Genomic DNA, 20,525 nt, shown 5'->3' on the forward strand with positions numbered 1-20,525 from the left:
GGTGTGAAGTCGATGGATGTTTATGTCCGTCCCTCTTCCGGGCATGAACCCCGTCTGATCGGGGTGTATCAGAGCCGCGATTAACGTATTTAGTCTATTGACCAGTATTTTTGATAGGATTTTTGTGTCAAAGTTAAGGAGGGAGATGGGTCGATAGGAGCAGCATAGGGTTGGGTCCTTTCCGGGTTTGTGAATAACTACTATTAACCGCCTCGTGCATGGAGTCAGGGAGGCGGCCCTCCTCAATGGACCCAGCTAGAAGGGCTTGAAAGCTTGGGGCCAACTGCTATGCATAGGTTTTGTAAAATTCCACCAGGAAACCATCCGGTCCCGGTGTCTTGCCAGTTTGCATCATTTTGCAGAGCCATTTGGATTTCCTCAATTTTTATAGGGGCATCTGGTCTGTTAGCAAACAGTTGGGGTGAGGACGGGAGTATCAACATCCTCCAGGTAAGTTGCTAGTTCCTCAGTGTCATACTCAGCCCGGGATCGGTATAATGTTTGGTAGTAGTCAGCGAATTCGATTAATTTCCTCCGGAGTGGTAAGGGGGGAGCCATCTCCCCCCTGAATCTGTGCTATTGTCATTCCCGCAGATTGTTTCTTGGAGAGCCAGGCCAGCAAGTGTCCCGTTTTCTCTCCTTGCTCAAATATCCTCTGGGTTTAATGAAGTCGTTTCTTCTGCTTCAGAGATGTCCTCAGCAGAAGAACCTCTCGCAATATGGACTGCAATCGGGCATAAATCTGTGGGTCTGGGGTCCTGACATATAAGGCCTCATGACTCTTCGCCTCAGCCTTGAGGTCTGTGAGTTCTCTTCTATGATCCCTGTGGATCTCTGCTATAATGGTCTGATACTGTCCCCTGGAATACGCCTTAAAGGTGTCCCAGACCGAGGAGGCCGAAGCCGAGTTGGTATTCACCCTCCAATATGTTTCTAGCTTGTTCCTGTATCTCGGTTCCACACCCGCATCCGAGACCCAATATCTGGACAAGTCTGTCCGATGGGGCTATCGAAAGAGGAGCGGGGCGTGGTCGTGGGAGGCTGAGTGGCATGTGTATTCCCTGTCCTGGGGATGTTTCCATCTCCAGATATCAGTCAGTCCGTACGTGTCAGCCCACTCCGCAAGTCCCTGGCGGGTTTCATCAGTTGCCAGTAGCCTGTCCAGTCCCGCATCCGGGACCAGGTTAAAGTCCCCAATCAGCAGTACGTTTTCAGTGGAGAACTCAGCTATATTGGCCGTAATTTGGTTTAGCATCTGAAGGGAGGCCGGCGGTGGGAGGTACAGGCCCACAATCACCCATGGCATGTTATGAATCAGAGCATATATCACCACAAATTTACCCTCCAAGTCCAGGGCCATGTCAAGGAGTTTGAAGGGAAGCATCTTTAAAATCAAAATGCTCACCCCTCTCGCAAATGTAGAGTGGGTTGAGTGATAGTGATAGCCTACCCACAGTTTTTTGAGGCTAAAGGTCTTTTTTCCCACCAGGTGGGTCTCCTGGAACACGCATATGTGCGGGTGGTAAGATTTTACAAATTGGAATACTAAAGAACGCTTGATGGGGGAGTTTAGGCCCCGCGTGTTCCAGGAGATAATCTTAAGGGAAGACATCAATGGCTCTTAGAAACAATGTAGGATTAAGCATGTAGACGAGACCTCCCCCACCTGGACAACTGGACTCGGATGGGCATCCCGAAGAAATTAGCAAGCATGCAATAGCAGCCAGGGTAATAACCAGTAGTACTGTCAAATACAATGAATGTGACATAAACAGTAACAGTAACATAGGGACCGCAACAGCAGTCCCACATAACCAACCGGGAGAGCACTAAGGGAGATGTGGAGGGGGGAACAGGGGGAGAATGAGCACCCACGGCCACCACTGCACCCCCCCACTGAGCCCCAAGAGGATGGCAGTGGCCTGGAGGAGAGTTTGCAACCCAACCTTGTGAGGGTACAGACGGGACTCCCCCTCGTGTACTATTCAGGAGAAGCTGCATCATGTAGCACCTGGAGGGATCACCCATGTCCCTATCATGTATCGCCTTGGCAGCGAAACGTGTGGGTCGCCGTGCTGCCAGACCAGCATTAGCACAGAGGAGTAATATGGTTCCGAGTCAATAGGTGCAGAAGTCTTAGTTCAGCTGAGTGTTCTAACCTGCCTATGGGCGCAGGCAGAGGAGCTGGTGATTAAGAATCACTCCTGGTCACTGACTCAAACCAACATCTCAAACTCAGCCAGAGGCTAGAGAGAAACGGCCATCAGTCCCCCACAAGATCCTCCCTGCCCGGGAGCCCCCGGCCACATTGTGCAAGGAGGGAAGAAAGACACGAGGGAACCCCCATTATCCCCAGGGGGATTAATTCATGCATCTCCTAGTCTATCACCCTCCAGTTCTTCAAAAGTGAGCAAAACTGCTCCAGTGTTCGTCAGGAGAATGGGCTGTAGCAGCAACCCATACGGATACCAAGTTATTGTACCAGGGAACAGCTTATCATAGGGGGCTCAGTTGGGGAGTGTTTTGGCCCATGTCAAAGCCTCCCTGGGTGAGGTGAAGAACTGTATCCTCTCACCATCCTGTACCCTTAGCCTGGCCGGGAAGAGCATGCTATACTTCACTCCCTTCTGGCGCAGCAGGCCCCGCACATGATGGAACGACTTACGTTGGTGCTGGGCCTCCACCGAGTAGTCCAGGAATATGAGGATTTTTGCATTTTCAAACTTTAGTTCGCCTTGTAGTCGTGCCGCCCGCAGTACCTTGTCCCGGTCTCTGTAGTGCAGCAATTTGAATATGAAGGTGCGGAGTGGGGCACCATGGGGACCCCTAGTCGCCGGCATATGATGGGCCCTTTCAATGGAAAGTGCGGGGAGAATTTCGCCCTGGGTAGTAAGGATGGTAACAGCCCCTCCATTAATGCGACCGGGTCACCCACCTTTGCATCCTAAGGGAGGCCGAGCACCCTCAGGTTATTACGCCTGTTCCGGTTCTCGGCGTCCTCAGCTCTGTTTTGCAGGTGTTTCACTTTCAATTTCGGGGCTTGGATGTCAGCATGATGATCCCTTTGGGTGTCCTCTGTCTCAGAAACCCTCCGTTCCACCTCCGCCACGCGGTCCCAGAACTTGTCCATGTCTCTTCTAATAAGGGCAGTTTCAGTTTGTACATGGTCTATCTTGGTTGTGAGCGTAGCCTGGCAGGTAGTTATGGCCAGCATTAGGGCATCAAAAGGCCGCCGAGCCGGCCTGTATAGCTCCGTCAGGGATGGGAGGGTCGGTCTGGGACTCCATGTGGTGCGCCGCGTGTGCTTTGGTGAAATGTTAGTGGGTCTAAACAGACCTCTGATGTCTCACATTTGCAACAGAAAGGGACTGAGGACAGAGTTTCCCCAGTCCCTTTCTCTGCAGCCTCAGCTGCACTGGACAGCAAATTAATGGGAAGTGCTCTGAGGCTCCATGTTCATTCACAGACAATTTACTATGCTTCAGTCAGGGGCGGCCCATCCATTAAATGCGCATGGGCGCGGCCTCCCCTTTCCATCACCGGGCGCATGAAATACAGCAGTTTTTTTTTAAAGCACCTGATTAGAGCCAGAGGCTCTAATAGGCAAAAAATAGCGTGGGCTCTGGACGCAGAGCATGGCGCTCATAGCCCACCCAGGTGTGTTAGAATAGCGAATAAATATTCGCTATTCTAACACTAAATCGCCTCTCCGCCATTCAGGAAACGCGGGTTTCTCGATTGACCGAAAGGAGAAGCGTCCCGATTGGCCGCCGAGGAGGAGGGAGGAGACAATGCAGGGGAAGGAGATGCCCTTGGAGGAGAGCTGGGGAAGGAGATGCCCGTGGAGGAGAGGTGGGAAAGGAGATGCCCGTGGAGGAGAGCTTGGGAAGGAGGTGCCCACGGAGGAGAGCTGGGGAAGGAGATGCCCACGGAGGAGAGCTGGGGAAGGAGATGCCCACGGAGGAGAGTTGGGGAAGGAGATGCCTGTGGAGGAGAGCTGGGGAAGGAGATGCCCACGGAGGAGAGTTGGGGAAGGAGATGCCTGTGGAGGAGAGCTGGGGAAGGAGATGCCTGTGGAGGAGAGCTGGGGAAGGAGATGCCCGTGGAGGAGAGTTGGGGAAGGAGATGCCTGTGGAGGAGAGCTGGGGAAGGAGATGCCTGTGGAGGAGAGCTGGGGAAGGAGATGCCTGTGGAGGAGAGCTGGGGAAGGAGATGCCCGTGGAGGAGAGCTGGGGAAGGAGATGCCCACGGAGGAGAGCTGAGGAAGGAGATGCCCGTGGAGGAGAGCTGAGGAAGGAGATGCCCATGGAGGAGAGCTGGGGAAGGAGATGCCCGTGGAGGAGAGCTGGGGAAGGAGATGCCCGTGGAGGAGAGCTGGGGAAGGAGATGCCCGTGGAGGAGAGCTGGGGAAGGACATGCCCGTGGAGAAGAGCTGGGGAAGGAGATGCCCCTGGAGGAGAGCTGGGGAAGGAGATGCCTGCGAAGGAGAGCTGGGGAAGCCGCCTGTGGTTGAGGTAAGTGTACCCTCTAATTGCCACTTTTGCTGGACAGCCTGGTCAGGAAAGGTGAAAAATATCAGACTTACTGAAACTTAAGAATCACCAGGTGGAAAGTCCATGGGGCATTTAGTGTACCTCCTTTACCCCACTTATCCTCTCGGTTTGTCTTTATTTTCCCACCCACCCACCTCTTCTTCCTTTGTTGCTCATCCCCTCTCCCTTTTCTCCCCCTCAACATCCCTGTCCTTATAGGGCCCACCTCTATTTCGTTTATACAGCGGGTAAAAAAGTATTGAACACGTCACTATTTTTCTAGGTAAATATATTTCTAAAGGTTTTTATTAGAGTTTTACGAATCGGACTTACATTTGTTTGTTTGTGGTTAGACTATATGTATATTTATCTATTTTTTATTATTTACTTCTTCAGCTGGGTCTTTATTTACTCCCTGCGACTGTGCATGGTCTTCCCCTTATCATCTACTAGCTGGGGCTTTTCTTGATCTTTTGCCCCTGTCTCCCCCGAGGAAGCTATCACTGGCGAAACATGTTGGAAATCAATACTCACCTGTGAGCACTTTTTCCTTCTTCTTTGGGCCTCCAGCAACCCATTGTATTGTATATGCTCCACTACCGATTTTAATCATGTCTCTATATTGTTGTTTGCTTTATGTTTTTTGCATTAATAAAAATAAATTATATTTTTATTTACTATGTTGTGATCCAGTTGACAGTACCGTTACAATCCCACTCCTTTATATCTACATTTTCGTTTACTGGAATCAGGTACATGACATCATAGAGCCACTCAGACTACACTCTTTAGTATATTTCTAAAGATGTTATTGACACAAAATTTCCCCATATGTCGGTGACAAACCATGCAATCCATACATACAAATATATATATACAAATAAAAATAAACTCAGAAATTAAGTTCTGTGTAATAAAATGGAATGGCACAGGGAAAACGTATTGAACACCTGAAGAAAGGGAGGTGCAAAAAGGCATGGAAAGCCAAGACACCAGCTGAAATCTATCAGTAATTAGAAAGCAATCCTGCCCCTTGTCAGTGCTAATTAATATCAGCTGGTTCAGTCTCAACTGATGGCCTATAAAAAGGTGTCTCATTACCAAGGTGTCACACAAGAAACATTTCATGATGGGTAAAAGCAAAGAGCTCTCCCAAGACCTTCACAACCTTATTGTTGAAAAACATACTGATGGCATTGGTTACAAAAGGATTTCTAAACTTCTGAACGATCCAGTGAGCACTGTTGGGGCCATAATGTGAAAACGGAAAGAAGATCATTTCATCACAAACCGGCCATGACCAGGTGCTCCTCGCAAGATTTCTGACAGATGATTGAAAAGAATTATCAGAAGAATTGTCCAAGAACCAAGGACCATTTGTGGAGAGCTTCAGAAGGACCTGGAATTGGCAGGAACAATTGTTTCAAAGAAAACAATAAGTAATGCTCTTACCCGCCATGGCCTGTATACACGCTCCACGCAAGACGCCATTGCTGAAGAAAAAGCATGTTGAAGCTCATTTAAAGTTTGCTGCACAACATTTAGACAAGCCTGTGAAATACGGGGAGGATATAGTCTGGTCAGAGGAGACCAAAATTGAACTCTTTGGTTGCCATAATACACACCATGTTTGGAGGTCACATGGCACATCCCCCCAAAAACACCCCCCATACCAACAGTGAGGTTTGGAGGTGAGAACATCATGGTGTGGGGCGGGTGGTACTGGCAAACTTCATATCATTGAAGGATGGATGAATGGAAAAACGTACCAAGACATTCTTGATGAAAATCTGCTGCCATCTTCCAGGATGATGAAGATGAAACGAGGGCCGACATCTCAGCAAGACAATCATCCCAAACACAAAGCCAAGGAAACACTCAATACATTTCAAAGAAAGAAAATAAATCTGCTAGAATGGCTCAGCCAATCACCTGACTTGAATCCAATAGGAAATCTTTGGAAAGAACTAAAGATCAGAGTTCATAGAAGAGGCCCACGGAGCCTTCAAGATTTGAACCTGATGAACACATTCGGCTAGTTTCTACATACAGGAGGCATCTTAACCACCGCACGCCGATATACATCGGCACAATGGCAGCGGTGGGCAAATGGGCGTACCTGTGCATCCTCTTTAATTGGCAGGGCTAGTGGAAGTGCACGCCCACTGTGTACAGCGTGACCGCGGACCCTGTGGACTCGATGTCTGCCAGTGTCCCGGTGATCATCTTCACGGAGCTGCAGAATGGGGAGATGCCTATGTAAACAAGGCATTTCCCCGTTCTGCCTAGTGACATGACAGAGATCACCGCTCCCTGTCATCAGGAGTAGCGATCGCTGTCATGTCAGTGGTAGCCCACCCCCCCCACACAGTTAGAAACACTCCCTAGAACACACTTAACCCCTTGATCGCCCCTTAGTGTTTAACCCCTTCCCTGTCAGTGTCATTTACACAGTAATCAGTGAATTTTTATAGCACTGATTGCTGTATAAATGACAATGGTCCCAAAATAGTGTCAAAAGTGTCGGATGTGCCTGCCATAATGTCGCAGTCACGATAAAAATCGCACATCACTGCCATTACAAATAAAAAAATAAAAATGCTATAAAACTATCCCCTATTTTGTAGATGTTATAACTTTTGTGCAAACCAATCAAAATATGCTTATTGTGGGGGGTTTTTCCCAAAAATGTAGAGGAATACGTATCGGCCTAAACTGAGAAAAGAAAAAAAAAATTTATATATTTTTGGGGGATATTTATTATTGCAAAAAGTTAAAAATATTGCTTTTTTTTTTCAAAATTATTGTTCTTTTTTTGTTTATAGCGCAAAAAATAAAAACGGCACAGGTGATCAAATACCACCAAAAGAAAGCTCTATTTGTGGGGAAAAAAAGGATGTCAATTTTGTTTGTGTGATCGTGTGACGTGGCACCCAAACAAAATTGACATTGTCAGTTAAAAACGACGCAGTGCCGAATCGCAAAAAGTGCTCTGGTCAGGAAGGGGGTAAAATCCTTCCGGGGCTGAAGCGGTTAAAGCCGCCATTACCAAAAACGGATTTTGTACCAATGATTTAAATACATTTCAGTTTAGCGGGTTCAGTACTTTTTCCCTGTGTCCTTCCGTTTTATTACACAGAACTTCATTTTCGAGCGTATTCGTTTGGGTGTCTTTCTATGTATGGATTGGACGGGTTGTTACCAACACGTGGTGAAAACCTCGTCAATCTCATCTTTACCAATAGATTTACCTAGAAAAATGGTGACGTGTTCAATACTTATTTTATCCGCTGCATAGGTCCCGGTTGACTAAGTATAGACAAGGAAAGGAATTACCAATGGGTCAAATTTTGGTGAGGTGGTCCCATCCCTATTAGCCCTTGTACACACGGTCGGAGAATCCGTCGGAATGTGTCCTATCGGACCGTGTTGTTGGATAATCCGACTGTGTGTGGTATGCATCGGACTGATTCCATCGGAATATCCGTCGGACCCAATTTTCCAACTTGTTGGAAATATTTCCCGACCAACTGGGCCGATAGGACATACTCCGATCATGTGTAGAGAATTCCGATCGGACAAAGTGCCACGCATGTTCAGGTCAAATTCCTACATCAAAGCTATTGGCTACTAGCCTGAATGTAGTCCCATTGTAACGAAATTATGTCATCACGTTCTGAAAGATCAGATTTTTCGACAACTTTGTCCGACCGTGTGTATGCAACAGTTTCGGACAAAATCCGACGGACAAAATCCGACGGATTTGGTTGTCGAAATCTCCGACCGTGTGTACAGGGGCTTAGACTCTACGAAAGATAAAATCCCACTAAATGGGTGGGATTTTGAATGACCACCAACACCAGACAAAGGTTCACAAAATGTACAAAGTGGTCATTCAAAATCCCACCCATTTAGGGGGAATTTTTCTTGGTTGACTAAGTATGTGACCGGTCTTGCCCCAGATGTCCAAGCCCCTCTGTGGGCCTGATCGTTGTTATTTTCTCTTTCTAAGACCAATAAAAATGATAGAAACTGAAAAAAACAAATCTCGAGTTTCAGATATTAGAAAATGTATAGAATTGTTAAACAATGATGCATTTCTTTTAACAGGAACATTTCCGCCTGAACATTAAAACCCAAAAATAGAACCAAAAAAAAATAATAATAATAACACTATTAATCACCCCTTAGGGGACATAAACAAGGCCTGACCTCATCATGGTAACATACATTGCGTGTAATATATATTATGCTGTCATGGGCCACGGGGGAAAACAGGTGTTGGGTACAAGTCATTATCCTCCAGCATAGTCTTTGTATTGTCTTTAGCGGGAGATCTCACCTTTTTGTACATCTTTTTCATGCACTGGTGGTGGAGTCAGAGAGGCGTCCATACGGTGTGAGGCCGGTAACACTGAAAGGTGGCTGATGGTAGGTCCTCTGACAATCTTCTCCATAGGCACCTAGAAGAAGCTGCATTTAATCCAAGGTATGCAAAGTCGCCACCATTAAAAAAAAAAAGTGATGATATCATTCTTCTGTGACATCGAAGAAGGGACATTGGAATGCTTTATTACAGTGGTTCCCAACCTCGGTCCTTAAGTACCCACAACAGGTCATGTGTTGGGAAATTTCCCTTAGATAAAATAGCTGCCGTACTTACTGAACCATTGACATTGTTTTAAAGCAGGAGTCTCCAAAACTGCGGCCTGCAGGCCGAATACTGTCATTTTCTTGCATTTATCTCGCACTTGGGGCACCACTCCTTCCACTGACACCAATGATTGGACACTATGGGGTGGATTTACTGAAGTCAAAAAGACTGTGTACTTTGCAAAGTGTAGTTGCTCCAGAGATTAGTAAATGAGGTAAAGCTTTGCTTTGCAAAGAATACCCAATTACATGCAAGGAAAATTTAGAAAAACTCAATTTTTTCTTGCACATGATTGGATGATGGACGTCAGCAGAGCTTCTGCACATTTACTAAGCTCGGGACCAACTGTCTATTTGCCTTTAGTAAATCAACCCCTATTACTCCCACTGACACCAATGATGGGTAAATATTCCTCCTGGGGCGAGCTGTACTGGTGGGGGGAGCTGTACTAGTAGGAGATGTGTCCTGGGGCGAGCTGTACTAGTGGGAGATGTGTCCTGGGGCGAGCTGTACTGGTGGGGGATCTGTACTAGTAGGAGATGTGCCCTGGGGCGAGCTGTAATAGTGGGGGATCTGTACTAGCAGATGTGTCCTGGGGCGAGCTGTAATAGTGGGGGATCTGTACTAGGAGGAGATGTGTCCTGGGGCGAGCTGTACTGGTGGGGGGATCTGTACTAGTAGGAGATGTGTTCTGGGGTGAGCTGTACTGGTGGGGGATCTGTACTAGTAGGAGATGTGTTCTGGGGTGAGCTGTACTGGTGGGGGATCTGTACTAGTAGGAGATGTGTCCTGGGGCGAGCTGTACCGGTGGGGGGATCTGTACTAGTAGGAGATGTGTCCTGAGGCGAGCTGTACTGGTGGGGGGATCTGTACTAGTAGGAGATGTGTCCTGGGGTGAGCTGTACTGGTGGGGGATCTGTACTAGTAGGAGATGTGTCCTGGGGCGAGCTGTACTGGTGGGGGGATCTGTACTAGTAGGAGATGTGTTCTGGGGTGAGCTGTACTGGTGGGGGATCTGTACTAATAGGAGATGTGTCCTGGGGCGAGCTGTACTGGTGGGGGGATCTGTACTAGTAGGAGATGTGTCCTGGGGCGAGCTGTACTGGTGGGGGGATCTGTACTAGTAGGAGATGTGTCCTCGGGCGAGCTGTACTGGTGGGGGGATCTGTACTAGTAGGAGATGTGTCCTGAGGCGAGCTGTACTGGTGGGGGGATCTGTACTAGTAGGAGATGTGTTCTGGGGTGAGCTGTACTGGTGGGGGGATCTGTACTAGTAGGAGATGTGTCCTGGGGGGAGCTGTACTGGTGGGGGGATCTGTACTAGTAGGAGATGTGTCCTGGGGGGAGCTGTACTGGTGGGGGGATCTGTACTAGTAGGAGATGTGTCCTGGGGCGAGCTGTACTGGTGGGGGGATCTGTACTAGTAGGAGATGTGTGGTGAGGTGAGCTGCACTGGTGGGGGATCTGTATTAGTGGGAGATGTGTCCTGGGGGGAGCTGTACTGGTGGGGGGATCTGTACTAGTAGGAGATGTGTCCTGGGGGGAGCTGTACTGGTGGGGGGATCTGTACTAGTAGGAGATGTGTCCTGGGGGGAGCTGTACTGGTGGGGGGATCTGTACTAGTAGGAGATGTGGGAGCTGTACTGGTGGGGGGATCTGTATTAGTGGGAGATGTGTCCTGGGGGGAGCTGTACTGGTGGGGGGGATCTGTACTAGTAGGAGATGTGTCCTGGGGGGAGCTGTACTGGTGGGGGGATCTGTACTAGTAGGAGATGTGTCCTGGGGGGAGCTGTACTGGTGGGGGGATCTGTACTAGTAGGAGATGTGTCCTGGGGGGAGCTGTACTGGTGGAGGGATCTGTACTAGTAGGAGATGTGTCCTGGGGGGAGCTGTACTGGTGGGGGGATCTGTACTAGTAGGAGATGTGTCCTGGGGGGAGCTGTACTGGTGGGGGGATCTGTACTAGTAGGAGATGTGTCATGGGGGGAGCTGTACTGGTGGGGGATCTGTACTAGTAGGAGATGTGTCCTGGGGGGAGCTGTACTGGTGGAGGGATCTGTACTAGTAGGAGATGTGTCCTGGGGGGAGCTGTACTGGTGGGGGGATCTGTACTAGTAGGAGATGTGTCATGGGGGGAGCTGTACTGGTGGAGGGATCTGTACTAGTAGGAGATGTGTCCTGGGGTGAGCTGTACTGGTGGAGGGATCTGTACTAGTAGGAGATGTGTCATGGGGGGAGCTGTACTGGTGGGGGGATCTGTACTAGTAGGAGATGTGTCCTGGGGGGAGCTGTACTGGTGGAGGGATCTGTACTAGTAGGAGATGTGTGGTGGGGTGAGCTGTACTAGTAGGAGATGTGTCTTGGGGGGAGCTGTACTGGTGGGGGGATCTGTACTAGTAGGAGATGTGTCTTGGGGGGAGCTGTACTGGTGGAGGGATCTGTACTAGTAGGAGATGTGTGGTGGGGTGAGCTGTACTAGTAGGAGATGTGTCTTGGGGGGAGCTGTACTGGTGAGAGGAGCTGTACTAGTAGGAGATGTGTGGTGGGGTGAGCTGTACTGGTGGGGGGATCTGTACTAGTTGGAGATGTGTCCTGCGGCGAGCTGTACTGGTGGGGGATCTGTACTAGTAGGAGATGTGTGGTGGGGCGAGCTGTACTTAGGGGAAGCTGTACATCTGGGGAGGGGATGGATCTGTACTGGGGGGATCTGTACTGGGGGAGCTGCACTGGTGACAGTAGGGGGGTGGAAGGGAATCTGTACTGGGGAGATCCGTACCAGTGGTGGATCTATCCTGGGGGCAAGCTGTACTGGTAGGGGGGCTGTACTCAGGGGGAGCTGTACTGCTGAAGGGGGGGATCTGTACTGGGGGGGGAGTAGTACTGGTGGAGGACAGATGTATATTAGGGGGAATCTGTACTGGTTGTACCTCCTTGCTGGAGTTTGCCACTTTATTCAATACCCTCAGGCAGTGCCTTTCCATTTTATTTCTCTCTAGTGTAGGGGTCCCCAACCCCCCCCCCGCTGCATTGTGGTGACCTGGACAGCAAGCGACCTAGAAACCGATGATGTGCTTGCCCCAGTAAGGTCAGGATCCCCCTGCTATTCCGTTAGACTCTCAATGTAGAACTATTGGCAAAACGTTTTTTCTTCATTGTGGATAGTAAGTGAGGGTTATAACCCGTCAGTGTTTTTTTTTTTTCCATTTGTGTCCCATTGCAGAGATTTCCCTTCACTTCCTGTCCCATAGCCAAACAGGAAGTGAAAGGAAATTCCTTAAAATTAAGGACATTTCTTGGGGACCCCCAGGTTACCAGAACTAGTGTCCCCATTGGAAGATTTACCCTCTACTACTTATCTGGGGACAACCCAAAATGTGAGGTTTTCTTTTACATTTCCTGAACAGAGGCACAGACAATTCTAAAAACTGACAGAGGTTCTAATCCCTCTCCACTCCATCCAAAACTTAAAAAAAAAAAAAATGTTTGCAGTTATACTTTAACCACGTCAATACCAGGAACTTTTACCCCCTTCCTGCCCAGGCCAATTTTCAACCTTCAGCACTGTCACACTATGAATGACATTTGCGCAGTCATGCTACGCTGTACCCATACAAAATATTTATCATTTTTTTCACACAAATTTTCTTTTGGTCATATTTATTCACCACTGTGTTTTTTTATTTTTTGCTAAACAAATGAAAAAAGCCTGAAAAAAAACAAAACAAAAAACAAAGGGGGTTTTCTTAGTTTCGGTTATAAAATGTTGTAAATAAGTAATTTTTATTCTTCACTCATGTGCGCTGATGAGGCTGCATGGATGGGCACTGATGAGCTGGCACTGATGAGGAGGCACCAGTGGTGTCGATAGGGGGTGCCTTCTGGGGCTATAGCCTTGAACCTGGGGCCTACAGGCCCAGAGTCTCTAGGGTGACCAGGGTGGGTGCTGCGGAAGGGGGGGGGGGGCAGTCCGCCCGGGTGCCACACACTGGCGGGTGTCAGGCCGACGTCTCCTGCTGTGTTAGCTTTAATTGAATTGTGCCTGCCATCACTAAATCCCGCCTCCAGGTATGGCTCCTTTGACAGACAGCACACTTGTCCAGTGCTGGGACGTGCTGCCTATCATAGGTGAGAGACGATCAAATAGGCGGTGGGCAACCGGCGATTCAAATGAAAGGTGACACAGCGGCAGACGCTGGCCTGTGTGATGATCCAGCTGGCTCTCCTCTTCCTCTCCCAACTCCGGAACAGGTGAGGGCGATGTGGGCACAGGTAAGGCTGCATTCCTGGGCACAGGTGAGGATGCATTCCTGAGCACAGGTGAGGCTGGACACTGGTGAGGCTGAGATGTGGGCACAGGTGAGGCTGCATTGCTGGGCACTGGTGAGGCTGCATTGCTGGGCACTGGTGAGGCTGAGATGTGGGCACAGGTGAGGTTGCATTGCTGTGCACTAGTGAGGCTGAGCTGTGGGCACAGGTGAGGCTGCATGGCTGAGCACTGGTGAGGCTGAGATGTGGGCACAGGTGAGGCTACATTCCTGGACACCTGTGAAGCTGCAATGCTGGGCACCGGTGAGGCTGCATTTCTGGGCACTGCTGAGGTTGAGATGTGTGCACAGCTAAGGCAGCTTTCCTGGGCACAGGTGAGGCTGCATTGCTGGGCACTGGTGAGGCTGAGATGTGGGCACAGGTGAGGCTGCATTGCTGGGCACTGGTGAGGCTGAATTCCTGGGCACAGGTAAGGCTGCATTGCTGGGCACTGGTGAGGCTGAGATGTGGGCACAGGTGAGGCTACATTGCTGGGCACTGGTGAGGCTGAGATGTTGGCACAGGTGAGGCTGAATTCCTGGGCATAGGTGAGGCTCCATTGCTGGCACTGGTGAGGCTGAGATGTGGGAACATGTGAGGCTGGATTCCTGGGCACAGGTGAAGCTGTGATGTGGGCACAGGTGAGGCTGCACTGCTGGGTACAGGTGAGACTGCATCCCTGGGCACAGGTGAGGTTGCATTCCTGGGCACTGGTGAGGCCGAGATGTGGGCCCAGGTGAGGTTGCATTCCTGGGCACGGGTGAGGCTGCATTGCTGGGCACTGGTGAGGCTGCATAGATGGGCACAGCTGAGCCCTGCATTCTTTATGTAGTGAACTCCTGAGCCCTGGGGCTGTCTAAGGACCTTGATGTAAGAGGGGCACTCTGGGGACCCTGATGTAAGAGGGGCACTCTGGGGAACCTGATGTAAGGGGGGCACTCTGGGGACCCTGATGTAAGTGGGGGGGGGGCTCTCTGGGACCCTGATTTAAGAGGAGATCCGCTCTCAGATGTAAAGATAATATATATATATATACACGGTATATATATATATATATATATATATACACACACACACATATATATATATATATTATATACATGTGTACGCCCACCCATATGGCTTTCTTTACTTCGCTGCTATGGGCTTTAGCCCCAGATCTTTTGTAGGCCTAGCAGCACTGATGGGCACTGATTAGCATCACTGATAGGCGGCATTGATGGGCACTGACAGGCATCACTGATAGGCACTGATTAGCTTCACTGGTGGGGCTGCACTGATAATAAATGCACTAACTGGACACAGCTGATCACATGGTAAAAAGCCTACGTCATAGGCTCACTGCACCACCAATCACCATGTTGCGCTCCCCCGGGGGCATGCAAGAGTGTCTTGTTTTGAAGGATGTCATACAACATCCATTCAGAGCAATGGTCATCATTCTGCTATAGGCCGAGTAACATTATATTTTTACAGTGACATTTGTTCTATTATATTTTTCTGTATTTTTCTTACTATTTAGTTAGGCCTTGCTAGATAATTTATAAAAAAAATATAAAAATAATAAGGGCACGGAACCCCCCAGTGATCTTTAATCTCTTTCATGTTGTTTAGGTAGATGTCCGCCTCTCAAAGGTTGCCTACCCCTGATATATACTGTACATAGTTACATTGGTCCAAGCTGGAATTCTACATGAAATGTTTGTATTTGGGTTTAATAACCCCTTAACCACTTGCCGGCCAGCCGCCGTCATTATACTGCAGCAGATCGGCTCGTTCCTGTGAATCGACGTAGCTGTACATCGGCCCGTTTTACAGCCTTAGAAGGTGACGTGGGCCCCGCTGCATGGCGGGGGAGCTGATGCACGTGGCCGGCGCCCACCCACGATCACTCCAGAGAGCCAGGACGGGGACCTGTCAATGTAAACAAACAGATCCCCGTTCAAACAGGGAAGTACAAAGTGATTGTCTGTCCCTAGTGATTAGGAACAGTGATCTCTCTGTACTCCCAGTCAGTCCCCTCCCCCCACAGCTAGAAACACCTCCCTAGGGAACACATTTAACCCCTTGATCACCACTAGTGTTAACCCCTTCCCTGCTAATGTAATTTATACAGCAATCAGTGCATTTTTATAGCACTAATCGCTGTATAAATGTCACTAGTCCCAAAAAAAGTGTCAAAAGTGTCCGATTTGTCTGCCGCAAAGTCGCAGTCCCGCTAAAAATCGCTGATCACCGCCATTACTAGTAAAAAAATACGCTTATTTTTTACCAAAAATATGTAGAAGAATACAGCCTAAACTGATGAAGATATATATATATATATTTTTGCATACTGTATCTCACAAAAGTGAGTACATGCCTCACATTTTTGTAAATATTTTTTCATGTGACAACACTGAAGAAATGACACTTGTCTACAATGTAAAGTAGTGAGTGTACAGCTTGTATAACGGTGTAAATTTGCCGTCCCCTCAAAATAACTCAACACACAGCCATTAATGTCTAAACCGCTGGCAACAAAAGTGAGTACACCCCTAAGTGAAAATGTCCAAATTGGGCCCAAAGTGTCAATATTTTGTGTGGCCACCATTATTTTCCAGCACTGCCTTAACCCTCTTGGGCATGGAGGTAACCAGAGCTTCACAGGTTGTCACTGGAGTCTCTTCCACTCCTCCATGATGACATCATAGAGCTGGTGGATGTTGGAGACCTTGCACTCCTCCACCTCCTGTCTGAGGATGCCCCACAGATGCTCAATAGGGTTTAGGTCTGGAGACATGCTTGGCCAGTCCATCACCTTTACCCTCAGCTTCTTTAGCAAGGCAGTGATCATCTTGGAGGTGTGTTTGGGGTGGTTATCATGTTGGAATACTGCCCTGCGGCCCAGTCTCTGAAGGGAGGGGATCATGCTCTGCTTCAGTATGTCACAGTACATGTTGCCATTCATGGTTCCCTCAATGAACTGTAGCCCCCCAGTGCTGGCAGCACTCATGCAGCCCCAGACCATGACACTCCCACCACCATGCTTGACTGCAGACAAGACACACTTGTCTTTGTCCTCCTCACCTGGTTGCCCCCACACACGCTTGTCACCATCTGACACCAAATACATTTATCTTGGTCTCATCAGACCACAGGACATGGTTCCAGTAATCCATGTCCTTAGTCTGCTTGTCTTCAGCAATCTGTTTGCAGGCTTTCTTGTACATCATCTTTAGAAGAGGCTTTCTTGTGGGACGACAGCCATGCAGACCAATTTGATGCAGTGTGCGGCGTATGGTCTGAGCACTGACAGGCTGAACCCCCACCCCTACAACCTCTGCAGCAATGCTGGCAGCACTCATACGTCTATTTCCCAAAGACAACCTCTGGATAGGACGCTGAGCACGTGACCTCAACTTCTTTGGTGGACCATGGCGAGGCCTGTTCTGAGGGGAACCTGTCCTGTTATACCGCTGTATGGTCTTGGCCACCGTGCTGCAGCTCAGTTTCAGGGTCTTGCCAATCTTCTTATAGTCTAGGCCATCTTTATGTAGAGCAACAATTCTTTTTTTCAGCTCTTTAGAGAGTTCTTTGCCATGAGGTGCCATGTTGAACTTCCAGTGACCAGTATGAGAGAGTGAGAGCGATAACACCAAATTTAACACACCTGCTCCCCATTCACACCTGAGACCTTGTAACACTAACGAGTCACATGACACCAAGGAGGGAAAATGGATAATTGGGCCCAATTTGGACATTTTCACTTAGGGGTGTACTGACTTTTGTTGCCAGCGGTTTAGACATTAATGGCTGTGTGTTGAGTTATTTTGAGGGGACAGGAAATTTACACTGTTATACAAGCTGTACACTCACTACTTTACATTGTAGACAAGTGTCATTTCTTCAGTGTTGTCACATGAAAAGATACAATTAAATATTTACAAAAATGTGAGGGGTGTACTCACTTTTGTGAGATACTGTATCCAAAAAAAATAAATGTCTTCATCAGTTTAGGCCGATACGTATTCTTCTACATATTTTTGGTAAAAAAAAAAAATCGCCTTAAGCGTATATTGATTGGTTTGCGCTAAAGTTATAGCGTCTACAAAATAGGGGGTATTTTTATGGCATGTTTATTACAATTTTTTTTTTTTTTTTACTAGTAATGGCGGGGATCTGCGATTTTTAGCGGGACTGCAACATTGCGGCAGACAAGGCCCTTGTACACACGGTCGGACATTTCGACAACCAAATCCGTCGGATTTTGTCTGTCGGATCTTGTCCAAAACTGTTGCATACACACGGTCGGACAAAGTTGTCGAAAAATCCGATCTTTCAGAACGTGATGACGTAATTTCGTTACGATGGGACTACGTTCAGGCTAGTAGCCAATACCTTTGATGTAGGAATTTGATCTGAGCATGCGTGGCACTTTGTCTGATCGGAATTCTCTACACATGATCGAAGTATGTCCTATCGGACCAGTTTGTCGGAAAATATTTCCAGCAAGTTTGAAAATTTGGTCCGACGGATATTCCGACGGAATCAGTCCGATGCAGACCACACACACAGTCGGATAATCCGACAACACGGTCCGATAGGACACATTCCGACGGATTCTCCGATCGTGTGTACAAGGGCAAAGAGAGAAGAAAAGATTTACAAAAATGTGAGGGGTGTACTCACTTTTGTGAGATACTGTATATATTATATATACACACATACACGTATATTATATACATTATATACATGTGTATGCCTGTCCAAAAATATGACTTTCTTTACTTCGCTGCTATGGGCTTTAGCCCCAGATCTTTCGTAGACCCAGCAATGCCCCTGAGGGCACTATGATGCAGCACTGATGGGCACGAATGGGCTGCACTGATAGGCTCTGATGGGCAGCAGTGATAGGCGGCACTGACAGCCATCACTGATAGGCACTGATTGGCTTCACTGGTGAGCACTGATTAGCATCACTGATAGGCAGTACTGATGGGCACTGACAGGCATCACTGATAGGCACTGATTGGCTTCATTAGTGGACACCGATTAGCATCACTGGTGGGGATGCACTAATAACAATTGCACTAATTGGAGACAGCTGATCACATGGTAAAGAGCCTACATCATAGGCTCGCTGCACACTGCACCACCAATCACCGTGCTGCACTCCCCCCGGGGGGCACGCACAAGCGTCTTGCTCTGAAGGATGTCATACGACATCCACTCAGAACAATGAAACCCCCTGCCTGGCCATTATTCTGCTATATATAAGCTCTATTTGTGGAAAAAAAAAAGGACGTCAATTTTGTTTGGGTACAGAGGCGCACGACCGCGCAATTGTCAGTTAAAGAAAGGCAAAAAATGGCCTGGTCATTACTGGGGGGGGGGGGGAATCTTCCGATCGTTAAGTGGTTAAGCAAGTACTGAACTCCGGTAGACTTCATCAAAGTTGTATTCTCCTCGTCAGAAATATCACAAGACGTGTCGCCGCTGCCTTGCAGCGCCCAAAGAATTTCTGGCTCCTGGACCTCAGCAGAGCTGGAAGCGGCAGGTGTGGCAGAGGGAATGCATGCAGAACTTTTGCAAACGCCACATCTGTTTCACAACGCGGGTGACAGCAGCGGAGCAGAAAGGAGTGAGGGGAGGATGGTAGGATAAGGGGGGGGGTTGGTGTTTGAGGCAGGAAAGATATGAGCTGGCTCAATATGCCTGGTGCTTTGCACGTGGGCAGAAGGCCAGGCAGAAAAGCGTGGGCCCATCTTATTGGAATTCAGCGGTGGCCCTCGCTTCCTGTCCAGAGACAGATGTAACGCAGCCGTCCATGGCATTGCAAGCAGGCACTGAGCTGTTTCCAGGGATTTGGTGCGCGGTGGAGAAGCAGTGTTCGCAGGCTCACCGCGCACCCCTGCATAGCGAAATGACAGCCAGTCTTCTATTCCACATGACAAGCACTGGATAAAAACTTACAACAAATGGTGACCTTTTCAAAGATTAATTTGTTTACCAGCAGAATCCTCCTCTCCCTGTCATCCCAGATGGAGCATATCAGAACGTCCCCAGATTCGAGGTGCAAGGAACGCTGACTCCAATCAGATCCAAATCTCCGGCAATTAGTTCCAAGCTTGTTTTTTTTTTTTCTCTCTCTCTTGTATAATTCCTCCCCCCCCCCCCCACTTTACACACACAATTACCCCTCCATTCGATCAGGGAGATTGTCACGCTTCCCATTACCGATATAGTAAATACATTCCAAGGAAAAAACATCAATTTGATTACAATGAACGCAAATCACCATGACAATCCTCCAACAAGAGCATGAAATGTGGATTATTATGGAGTGCTAGTCTGTAGTTGTAGAGAACGCGGACATCGGTGAACAATAGGACTGGCACTACCAAACGCCATGCTAGAGGTAAAAAGGAAGAAAAAGGGCGTTGGGTGCAGTTATATTTCCTTACATCCGCCCTTTCTCAACCACTTTAACGCAAAGGAGCCCTTGTACACACGGTCAGACATTCTGACAACAAAATTTTGTCCAAAACTGGTGTTGCATACATACATCGTTCGCAACGTGATGACGTTATTTCGTTACGACGGGACTACGTTCAGGCTAGTAGCCAATAGCTTTGGTCTAGGAATTTGATCTGAGCATGCGTGGCACACTTTGTCCGATCGGAATTGTCTACAAACGATCGGACAAAGTCCGATCGGATTGTGTTGTCGGAAAATTTTATAGCCCAGCTCTAAAACTTTGTCGGTCGGATATTCAGACGGAAACAGTCCGATGGAACCCACACACAGTCGGATTATCCGACAACACGGTCCTATCGGACATTTTCCCGTCGCAATTTCCTACAGTGTTTACAAGGGCTTTGAAGGAGGAAATTCCGACAGGAAAATGTCCGATCAAGCCGTGTTGTCGGATAATCCGACTGTGTGTGGGTTCCATCGGACTGTTTCCGTCGGAATATCCGACCGACAAAGTTTTAGAGCTGGGCTATAAAATTTTCCGACAACATGATCCGACTGGACTTTGTCCGATCGTT

At 48.4% G+C, this 20,525-nt stretch overlaps 1 protein-coding gene across 1 annotated transcript in view; it reads right to left on the reverse strand.

Moving 5' to 3' along the window:
* The window catches only part of IQCH (IQ motif containing H), a 284,802-nt gene that overhangs the window by 217,404 nt on the left and 46,873 nt on the right, over positions 1–20,525 (reverse strand). The window contains exon 6 of the mRNA XM_077469103.1: positions 8,875–8,995. Within this exon, the coding sequence (XP_077325229.1) occupies positions 8,875–8,995 (121 nt within the window). The remainder of the gene's footprint in view (positions 1–8,874; positions 8,996–20,525) is intronic.

Source organism: Lithobates pipiens, unplaced genomic scaffold, assembly GCF_037356315.1.
Source record: "Lithobates pipiens isolate NorthernLeopardFrog02 unplaced genomic scaffold, aLitPip1_a1.2 Scaffold_8, whole genome shotgun sequence".
NCBI classification, from domain to species: domain Eukaryota; kingdom Metazoa; phylum Chordata; class Amphibia; order Anura; family Ranidae; genus Lithobates; species Lithobates pipiens.